Source organism: Ctenocephalides felis, unplaced genomic scaffold, assembly GCF_003426905.1.
Source record: "Ctenocephalides felis isolate EL2017-DRISC unplaced genomic scaffold, ASM342690v1 CF-g0.4_SCAFFOLD_01170, whole genome shotgun sequence".
In the NCBI taxonomy this organism is placed as follows: Eukaryota; Metazoa; Arthropoda; class Insecta; order Siphonaptera; family Pulicidae; genus Ctenocephalides; species Ctenocephalides felis.
In genome coordinates this window covers 31,094,827-31,107,020 of record NW_020537324.1, presented here as the reverse complement: position 1 = coordinate 31,107,020, position 12,194 = coordinate 31,094,827, and the positions used below count along the sequence as shown (strand labels likewise).

The window sequence follows — 12,194 nt, the reverse complement described above, 5'->3', positions numbered from 1 at the left end:
TTTTATATAATTTCTTCCGTTCATTTTAATATTTGCAATTCCAAAATATGTGGTCCAATGTGTCTAATATGATACTACAAGCACAAAATGGGTCTTCTTTGATACCGATTCTGAATAGATGACTGTTATTCCTTGTGTGTGATAGCCTTAGTCTACAGATTGTTGTTATTTCTCTCCTATTCCATTTAATATTTTGAAACATGTCCTTCTCGATACCTTCGGGTTACACGTTGGTAAAGTCTTCCTTTCAAACGTGAGTCTTGATCGAATACCTTTTGCCATTGAGACATTCCATTTTTTGTAACAATTTCTTTAGGTCTACTGCAGGAATTTTATTTACAATCGAGGGTGTGCTATGTGCATCTTTGGCCAGCCCATCCGCGATCTCATTTCCGATGATATTCGCATGTCCTCTTATCCATATAATTCGATATTATGCTTCTTTTTAATTAAATCTTCTATCTTTCTAATACTGTCGAAATTAGTGGATTGCCAAAATATTTAGGTATATTTAAAGCATGTAAAGCAGATTTACTATCTGACAAAATTATAACTTTTTTCAATTTATGTTTCCTGATTAGGTCTAATGCTCCATTAATGGCCATCACTTCCGCCGTGAATATTGTAGCCCAATCGGGCATTTTAATTTGAAGTTGTTTGTTTTGACTTGGGATCCAAACTGCGCATCCAACCCCATTATCTGTCTTTGAACCGTCGGTATATATTTGAATAAAATTTTTCCATCTTGAATGCATTAAGTTGTTCAGTTTCAGATTTATTAATTTCTTGTCTATCTTCTTTTCATTATCGAAATCATCTGATAAATGTATGTACTTTTTAGGTAACGTGCCTTTCCAAGACATAGTGAAGTATGTTAATCTGTTATTTACCATCATTTCTTCTTCTAGTGGTTTAAGTGTATGGAACCCAGCAATTAAAGGTGGTATTGGTTTTTTGTGCCAGAATCTATTTTCAAAATGCAGAACTGCAAGTGGCTCTAAACAGTTGTGTATCCATGCATGATCATAATTAAATTTTTTAATCAAAAACCTATTAGTTATAACCTGTCTTCTTATCTCTAAAGGAGCTTCTGCAGCTTCAGCCAACAACGAATTTGTAGGTGTCGACTTCAGTGCTCCCAAGCATATTCTTAACGCTGCATATTGTATTCTATTTAGTCTATCCATTATCCCTTTAGAACTTCCTCCATAAATTTGACATCCGTAATCGAAATGGGGTCTAATAACGGCTTTGTAAAACGAGAGACAGATATTGGGATGTGCACCCCAAGTGGTGCCAGTTACTCGTTTTAGGATATTAATTCCTTTTTCACATTTAGCCAACATTTCATTAACGTGTTTGTTAAAGGATAATTTGTATCCAATATCATTCCTAAAATTTTGATGTTCTCCAATTTTTAATTTGAATCGAGTCTATATTTATACTGATGTAATTTCTTGGGAGCCTATGCCTAGTGAATAGAATGCATTTAGATTTTTGAGGTTCAAGTGTGAGTTTATTGTCCCGCATCCATTCTAAATCTTTTCTTAAAGAGCTGTTCATTTCATCACTACATTCCTGTAATGATCGCGAAGAAATATACATGACTAAATCATCTGCATATTGTAATTTTTTCACTTTTGTCCCTTCTGTCTCTATGAAATCCGACGTATAGATGTTAAATAATATTGGACTTAAAATCGAGCCTTGAGGGATACCATTAAAAGTTATTCTTGGACCTATGAGTCGATTCTGGTTTCTAACATAAATCTTTCTATCGGATAGAAGTGACATAATAGTGTTAGTAATTTTGTTTGGAATATTTATTTTTGTTAATTTATTTTTGAGTATTTGGTGATCTACATGATCATAGGCTTTTTCAACATCTGTCGTAACTAATAGAACATATTTGTTTTCTGTCAACGCGCCATATAGATCCACAAGGAGTTCGCTGAGTAAATCAATCGTGCCTTTTCCTCTCCTGAACCGAATTGATATTTATTTAATATTGTATTCTTTTCTATATACCATTCTAATCTCTTTTTTAGAATACTTTCAAATATTTTTGAAAGGCAAGGTAGTAACATTATTGGTCTATAAGACTTATAATCACCAGGATCTTTTTGTGGCTTTAGTATGGAACTAATACCGCTCTTTTCCACTCTTCTGGAATCCAGTTTGAAAGCAATATATAATTGAATATCTCATTATTAGGTTTTTTAATGCTTTAGGGCTTCTGTTAATCATGATATATGTTATGTTGTCGAATCCCGGAGAGCTGTCTTTTTTCTCCTTTAGCGCCAGTTCAAGTTCCTCATATTTGATGCGTCCATTAATTTCTTCGTGTTCATTGTCATCAATCCAGTCTTCCGGCCGTTCTTGATTAAATAGGGCAGGTCCAGGAACAAAATCGGGAGTATGGGTCTTAAGAATTGCCTCGTAAAAGTCATCGTTCATTTGATGATGTTGGTTCTGTCTATTATTTTTTTATTATTCAATTTTTTGATAGTGTTCCAAATTTTGTTAATATTTGTATTCATATTGAACGAATTTATTAACTCACGCCATTTTTCTCTTTTCTTTGTTTTAAACAGTCGTTTAGTTTGTGCTATTACTTTTTGTAGACTCAGGTAATTTTCGTAGTTAAATTCATTTCTTAGTTTCTTAAAGGCTTCGTTTCTTCTTCTTGTTTGGATCTCACAGTCATTGTCCCACCATATGGCCGGTTTAAAGGTATCCGATACTTTATATTGTTTAATGTGTTTTGCTGCCGCCTTATTTATGGTATCTTGGATAAACTTATACTTTTCTTCGCAGTTCGAAGGAATTGTTGAGGTCTCCAGAATATCTTCAATCTCTGATCCATATTTTTCCCAATTTGCTTGTTTAGTGTTCCATTTTCTACCGGGATACCAACGCATCCTTGTATTAAATTTGAAATGCAACTTTATTATAATTGGTAAATGGTCAGAACCAACATTTTCAGGAATTACACTCCAATGAATCCTGTCATGAATAGATGTCGAGCAAAAGGATAGATCAATGGCGGAAGATTTTTTCTTAATAGTCTGTATAGTCGTATGAGTTCCATCATTCAAGACAACTAAGTTAAGACTATCTACAATATCGTACATTATAGCACCTCCACTGTCTATTATTTCGTTTCCCCATGCTATGTGTTTACTATTGAAATCTCCGGTGACGATTAGTCTAACTGGAATTTGTTCAATAAGATTTCGGATTAAATATAAATCCTTTGTGGCTTGAGGTGAGCAATATATGGATACCACGCAAAAGGGGGTAGTCGATTTAATTATAACAGCAGTCATTTGGATATCCCGGTTGTTCTGAGAATGTTTGAATTCCTCACAGATAATACTGTTTCTGATCAGTATGGCTGAGCCACCATAACCATCCTGTCTGTCACTTCGAAATATTTATAATCTTTGAAGTTAAATTTTTGTCCTTGTTTCAGCCAAGTTTCTGTTAGAGCAGCAATATGAATTTTCTTATGGTACATCAGGCTTTCTATGCTTTCTTTGTTTGCTAGTAATGACCTACAATTTAGTTGAAGTATATTAAAATTGTCCATGTTTGTTTATTGGTTTTTAATTTGCAGATGCTATCTAAAGGGAGTCTTCTATATCTTCTACCTTCCGTTAGAATTATCCTCACATCCTTTGTTATTTACTTGACTTACATTACTTATGCCTTTATCTGTTTTATTAGCCTGGTTTAAATATTTACCAATGGTGTGGATATCGTATTTCAGATTATATATAATTTCCTCTAATTCTTTGCAATCTTTGTTTCTCTCAGATTCTATTTTTTCCCTTAACTTCATTGCCAGTTCTATGAAGTGATTTAGTTGTCTTTTATTTTCTTCAATCTTATTCGTTTTATTACTGTCCATGACATCGAATTCCTGGTTTTCTTTTGAGATACTTGTTCTTTATTACTTCGGCCGATATGTCTCAAGTATTCTGATCGGCGTTTTTCTATAATATTTCTTGGTTTTTTAATTACCATTAATCTGTCTTTTTCGATATTTAATTCTTGTTCTTCTAATGTATTTAATATCTCATATTTATTATTATAGTTGTTCATAATTATATTACTCCTTAGTTTTGGGAATGATGAGTTATTTCCAGATTGTATGGGTTGCTTTTAACTGCATCCACATATCGATTCTTCTGAATCATCCTTTTTGCTTCTAAATATGATATATTGTGAAGAGCCATTATTTCTTTATTTCCTTATTTAGTTTAAAGAATTTACATTCTTTGTTATTTGCCTGGTGCTTTTCTCGACATAAAGTACACTCAAACTCTGTGGCGATATGACATTGTTCGTGGGAATGTTCAGCTGCACAATTTTTACATCTTATTTTGCTCTTACAATTCATTTTTATATGTCCAAACCGCCAGCAATTATGACATTGTATCACTGATTGAATATATGGACTAACAGGACATCTAACAGAATACATTGATATAACTTCTGGCAAGTAGTTTCCTCTGAATACCAGTTTAAACGCTTGACTTTTTAATTTTGCTTATCTACATTTCTTTTTTTAATACATTTGATGTCTACTACTTCAATATCTGATCTGATCACTTCCTTAATTTCCTGCTCATCCATGTCCGGATCAACATTGAAAATAATTCCGCTTCTATATAATTTGTGTTTCGGAATATACGTTCTTATTTTGAATTTTTCAAGAATTTTTTCTTTTATTAGTTTATTTGCATACGTGTAATTTTTAAATAATAATTTGATTTTATTTTTTCCAATTTTTGTTATATTTATGATATTTTACTTATGTTTGGTTCTTGTTTGAATAACATTCTTCCCAATGCTAGATTGTGAAATCTTCCAATGTTATTGTCAATTGCTTCGGCAAATATTGTATATGGTCCTTCATCATTCGAATTATAAAAGTTATTTTCTTCATTATTTGCAATGGTTTCTTCTTCTATCATTTCGCTCCAACTTTTGTTATTTACACTCGCATCACAACTTGGGGTTTCTTTATTTTTATTATTATTTAACACTAACACTTCACCATCCTTTGTTTCGATTTTTACAATTTTTTTAATTAATTCTTCCGATATTGTTCTTTTTCTTTTATTCGAATTACGTTTGAATTTTTTATCTGATTTATATTTAATATCTTTATTCTTATCCAAATTTGTGTATATTTATCTTAACTATATTTTTCGAACTGCTCGGATTATTAGCTGAATTTTGCACTTCATTACCTCCGTTATTAGGTTGCTCGTAATCACATTCGTAAAACTCTGACTTATCACTATTCATTTCATCATCAATATAAATTTCCTCATCGTTAATAATATTCATCGACCTGACTATTTGACTACCTGTCTCGATTTCCGAGCTGTTAATCCTCTTATCTATACCTGTCGAAACCGGTAATCCACCCGGTTCGAATGGTTTATAATCCATAGAACTGCCTTCAATATTTCTATTACTCAGGTATATAACACTGGTTTTATTTATCTTTAAACGATCCGCACTCCTCGGTGTCCTAGTCGGAACTGATTACTTTAGTTATAAACTTGAAGCATAATTGAAATTTATATAAATTTTTTATATAATCTATTTCACAAACTAATATCTGCCTATTCAAATCGATTGATCCTTGCTCACAAAATCGTGACGAAAATTTTTGTATCCAAACATCATACGACATACTACACACACACACACCATACAAGCATGTATATCCATTTTTAGATATGCCAAAATGTCCACAGGTCATGGGCGAGTGATATAAAAATTTTTGTGACAATTGTGTTTTATTATGAACAATTATTAAAATCACTAAAAATCTACGAATCTAACAATTCAAAACCATCATGAATAAATTTTGGCATAAAAAAAAATAGAGTAAGTCTGTTTTTTTAATATAAAATAAAGAGTGTTCCTTGTCAACTTTTTCATTCAAAACAAATTACTGAAAGGCAACATATGTGACCTAAAATCTGTAAGAAGCAAAACTGCTTTTATTGTACCCAAAGGCAACCCAAGAAAAAGAAGAACAGATGGTGTATGGCATCGTGCCTTAAGGCAAATTGCTGAAACTTCCGTACCGTAACGAAATAATCAAGGAATATTAATGTTTTAAATAGATTATTATAATATTGTAACATTGTCTAATATTTATAAAAATTATATAAACTGAATTGGAAAGTTGAAATTATTTGTTTAAAGTATATTAGAACAGAATTGAAATAAAAATCTGAATTATCTTCGATATACAAAAAAAAAAAAAAAAAAAATATGAAAAAAAAATTTTTTGAAACCATTTTTTTTCCAAAATCAATTATTTTGTTAAAACAAGCAGAAAGTTCTTTGAATCATTTAAATCGGACGCTTAGTTCTCTCAAAAACTGTTTTGCACGTTTTTGCACGTTTAGCTCTGTATCTTCAAATGGCTGGGTCTGCCTTGCCAGACACTTAAACCATTTTTCCAATCATTACTAATTGAATGCTTTTTTAGATCATTCAAATCGGATGCTCTGTTCTCCCAAAACTCGATTTCTATTTTCTGCACTATTTGCTCTTTATCCCCGTAACTGCTGGATATGCCTGTGCCAAAAACTAATCAGCATATCTCCCTATCGATAGGAATCGAATGTTTTTAAACCATTCGAATCGTTTGATCCGTGCGCCCGAAAACGTAACGAAAAATTGTATCCATACATACATACACACACACATCATTTTATCTGAAATATGCCAAAATGTTCAGAAACCTTCAAACGTCGAAAAATGCAAAAATTTTCGATTTCGGTTTTTGGACGATTACAATAACTTACCCTACGGAAAGTTAAAAATGTTTTATCAAGATACAGTGTAATTTCTTGACATGTTAATAGGAACATTTATAGAGAAAAGTTCAAAATTGTTTTGGGTACAATTATATAAGATAATCCGGTAATTTAATTTTGAATATTAAAAAGCGTACGCAATTCAATAAATAAATTAATAAAATAATCAACACATATTCAAGTCAATGCTAAATTATATTTAAACACGATATTCTAAATCCTTATTGTATTATTAGATTGGCATTATTAACAAGTAAGATAATGAATACTAATGATTGGTATATAAACAATATCAGATGTAACACTTCGGCATTACAAAAAATATTTTAGATATTTTTTAAAGCTGTTATCGACAGCATTACTGCTATCCAACAAATTTATTACCATTTATATAATATCTATTTAAATATAAATATTTTGTATTAGTTATTTTAAATAAAACTGCCAATTTGAAAAAGTTAGAAAAATTGTATATAGGACAGAGCAGGGCTTGAAAGTTCGCAGTAAAAAGGTCCCAGTACCGATATCTCAAAAAACGAGTAAAGTTAAGAATTTTTTAAGTACAGTATTTGAAGGGGTAAAAGTAGGAGTAAAAAGATTAATAACAGACACCTTGATTTCGACGTTGCTATCAGGAGATAAACGTTAATGTTTGAAAATTCACAACAACAATATTTTTTCGTTGTTAGTTTTTTGGTTGTGAACACTGTTGTTTAGTTTATGAGACCTAAATTCACATTTAGGTATACGTTATATAAGATGTATTATTATTTTGCGTTAGATTCAACCGTTTTTTATATCACTTCTATAAAATCTTACACGGGGGTGGAGTAAAAAGGATCAACTGAACATTTACCCACGCAAAGATGTAAAAAAATAAGAAATAGTGAAAAAAGTAAATTAAGTTAAAAAAGCAATTTCACAAGAAGTATTGGAATAAAGTTATTTTAACTCTGCTGATCTAACAAAATATCAGATCAAAGTATATACTGTGTTATTTCTGTAGAAAATGTATTCATGAAATTTCTATTTGCATTGTTTGAATAACATACCTATTATTTTCGTAAATCCCTTGAAATTAAACTAACAAGACATGAAACTGTATGTTTCTTGGCCGTCCCATTTTTATCGGAGTAAGAAAGACCACATGACAATTTATTATTTATTTAACAAGCCATCAGTATAATGATGAATTGGAGCTGGCAGTTTTACCGAACCTAGTCAGATAGTTGTTACATTGATATGTGTTATTTGTTGTGATATAATTGAATTGGTTTACAAAATATAATTGCTCAAAGACAAACTAGATCTTTGACTTTTTAACATATATGTAGTGTGAAACCAGTATTTAAGATGTCAGAAAATTGCAATATCGGTATAACAAAATTTTATTTAAGTAAAAGGAATACGAAATTATTTAGTATATTCACTTAGTAAATTTATTATAGTATATTTAATATTTTAGTTAATTCTCGCAAATATATCCAAGGTTTTTGCAACCCATATTTAGAATCAATACATACAAACAATTGAAAAAAACACACAATAACAACAAAATAATAAACAAACGATATGTATAACCAACATAATTAGTAAATTAATAAAAAAATGTAAAAAAAATATTTTGTCAGAATAATCAAATTAAGTTGAATATATATATGAAGTTATTTGTTATATAATACGCGCCTGGATAATTTACAATGATTTGAATGATCTGAATTCTTTTAGACATTGTATGTAAATATGATTTAAAAATATTCAATATACACTTACTCATTGAAAACAGTGTGGCAGCAGTAAGAATATATTCTTTATTTAAATAACACCTCCGCAGTTATGCTGGTTGTATCGCAAAACTGATACTTGATAAGGTCTTTCGTTAATTTGTGTAGTTTGTCCTCCAACTATTCTATTTTTCTCGAGCCCATGGCCATATGTAACTAGGGATTCTGAATCCTTCAAAATTATTGAATACATTTTTTATACCTTGGTCTAAACATCAGTAAAATACACAATTGTATACATTTTTAAAATCTTTAATAATAAAATTTTATAATTCGTTCAATTCAGACATTCTTTTTTCAAAATGTGTTTTATTATAAAAAATTCCACTTACCCCAAGCAGAGGTGAATGCTAAGCAGAAAATGATAAGGATAAACTTCATTATAAAAATCACTTAAAATGCGGATTAAACTTAATGCAGCAATGGCAATAATGAGCATGTGCAATTATATATAATATCAGTAGTATTTCTTATCAAGCACTTCAAATTTTTACGAAAGACGATTATCTTTTACAATCGTTTTTATAAATAAATGAATTTCCAAACCACGTTTTTCATTAGATCGTCATACATAATAGTGCAACATAGAAATTTTAGTCCCATTCTGGATCAAAGTGGATAATTCACTGCAAATTATTTTATAACCCATTCTCGGAAAACTTGAGTTAATAAATGGTAACATAATTGTTTGGACATGGGTTATAACTTTGTATATTCAGAATCTAAACTAACATTGATAATGCTGCAATAACTTTGATATACAGATTGAGACTTCACAGGAATTCATTGAATTGAATTGAATAGTATTTATTTATTGTCAGTATCCTTACATAAAAACTACCAAAACCTATATTGAGTAAGTTTAAAAACGGTTTTTATTTTATTTTTGCTCGAATAATCTGTAATGACAAAAAAATTTATTGACAAATTTAAATGTGTGATTTAAAGCAAGTTTTTGACTGAATTTATTTAATGCTCAATTTTATGTGTAGTAAATTTTAAATTTAGTAGAATAAATAATAGTAGTTGATCTGACATACCCTACTAGTGATATTACTCTTCGTTTGAAATAAAAATCTAAATATTATTTGAAAAGCATTTCAGATCATTGCTGCGATACGTGTCACATTACCATCAAATATCTTTAACAAAAACCTCATATTGAATAAGGGCATATATTTAATTGACTTCTAATAATGCTGGGCTGTCATGGAATATATCACAACTCTGAATCTCATATAACACAATAGAATAGTTCTGAATGCTGTTCAATAATAATAAAAGTAGAAAATCATTTTACTTGCCTCTCAATTTCTTCTTAACTGATATTCACTACAAACTTTTTCTTCCATTCATTAGCGTTTACATATATTTTCTAAGAATGTGATTATTTATACACTTCATACATGTACCTTTTCATTTGTTTCTAATTTATTTTACAAATTATTAAGTCAGTCTCTTAAGATTGAGAATTTTTGCAGACAAATCTGATACATGAAATCGTGCTTATTTAAAAATCAGTGTTATTAAAATAAATAAAAACAGCAAAAAGCAGATAATAGAACATAAAAAAACACATGGAAAACAACAACATTTTTTCAATATGAATGTTGAATCTTGACGAATGAAGTTTGATAAGAATCCAATACTAAAAAAATTCAGATTTCTTTTTAATCCATGAAATGGCTGATTTATAAAAATATTGACTTACAAAATTTCAAACCATAAATGACATTAAACCATAAATGGCATTTAAATATATATACTTCAATCAGAAACTCGATAATATCTTATTTATTTGTTTCATTTTAAGATTACACAATCAGTCGTTTTTAAGATGTATATAATTTTGACTCTCACCACAAAAACATTGCTCATTATTCTAAATTTTTTTGAGTATGTACATGATCAAATATGCACTTATCTGCTAAGTATAATTTAAATGTATTTTAAATGCTTGATATCGATGCTTCATATTACTTATTAATACATATCGGAAAGTTTATGCCACTTTTTTAAGGCAAAAAACCTCTTACATTTAGTTCCAAATTTGGTTTCAAGCGATTTACAATGAACGGATTGACGAGAAAACATAATATTAATATGGCAAAAATAAACTTCTTCACTTATAGGAATATTAATGAATTTATTTAAAAACTATACAAAGGGTACATGTGCAAGAAAAAACATTAGACAGTTTACAGTTTTCAAAATATTGTTAATATTTATAAAGCATATATTCGATTTAATGGAAGTCATTGTTTTTGTAAAGCAAGAATCCAGTGTGTGCTGGGAATGGGTGGCGGGGATCCCCGAACATATGTTCCGTAAGGTGTTACATATGAAGGTACGTATTGTAAAGCGGGACCATTATAAGATTTTTCATATGGCTTGGTAATGTTACCGTAAAGTATAGCAAGGAGAGTGTCAATCCTAGCTTTTTCGACCTCTTTCAAATGAGCAGATCTTGCCTCGACAACTTCAGGCGTGTCTTCCACTTGAGTTGGGACATCTCCAGAAATTGGGGCTACATAACCTGCTTTGGCCTGCTCGACAGCTTTTAAATGTTCAGCTCTAGCTTGAGCAACTTCTGGTGTATATTCAATTGCAGATGGGACGGAGCCGGAGTCCTCAGGCAAATTGGTGGCAGCCACACGGAATCCGTTAACTGCGTCGGCGGTGTAATGCACGCTTTGGAGTTTTCCTTCAGGGTCGACATAGGAGTAGGATCCACGGGTTACTCCGTCTAGAGAGCGATGTTCGGTCTTTGAGTCAAAACCGTTGTTGTAACCGTATGCATATTGTCCAAAATCGTCTTGTGAGTGGTACTGGGTGCTCAAGTGTCCTCCTGCGACGTAAGGAGTAGCGAGGTAAGGGCTCGCAATGTATGGAGTTTGGTACAGAACTTGGGGACTTGCAGTCACTGCCGAAAAGGCTACTGCCACAGAACACAAAATTGATAGAAACGTCATTTTGTGTTCTTAGTATTGCTTGTTGTAACTATGTATATACTATGAATATTGTATGAAAAAAATTCGTTTATATAGCAATATGAACATACTATCCCTATAGACCTTGATAGTAACCAAGGCCGTTTACTTGATCACAGGTATTTGATAACATAAATGACGTTGTTTATGTACATGTGCATTTAAATTGTTGATGCATTGCATATGTGTATATTTGGTTGACTCGCTTCAATTTCGAAAGAAATAACTGCAGGTCATCGCTCTTGAATTTACATAATACTAGTTCAATTGATTTTTAAAATAATTATGTTTTAATTGTAAACAAAAAGTCATTTGGTTATGTGAGTTTCTTGTATAAAAAGTAATCGAGAAATATATTGATATATATATATATATATATATATATATATATATATATACACACACACATATATATATATATATATATATATATATATATATATATTAGAGTATAACTCCACAACTCCGACAACTTTGAAACATAATACTTGACACAAATGTGTTCTCTAGTGCGTTGTTAACATATAAGGATTTATTAAGACTTTGGAAATACTTTACAAATAGTT

At 30.5% G+C, this 12,194-nt stretch overlaps 1 protein-coding gene across 1 annotated transcript; it reads right to left on the bottom strand.

The window, feature by feature from the left end:
* Nucleotides 1-10,893: 10,893 nt before the first annotated feature.
* On the bottom strand, nt 10,894-11,610 carry LOC113367080 (cuticle protein 7-like). Its single transcript, XM_026608709.1, has one exon. It carries the CDS (start codon nt 11,608-11,610, stop codon nt 10,894-10,896), a length of 717 nt encoding a protein of 238 aa, XP_026464494.1.
* Nucleotides 11,611-12,194: the final 584 nt, after the last annotated feature.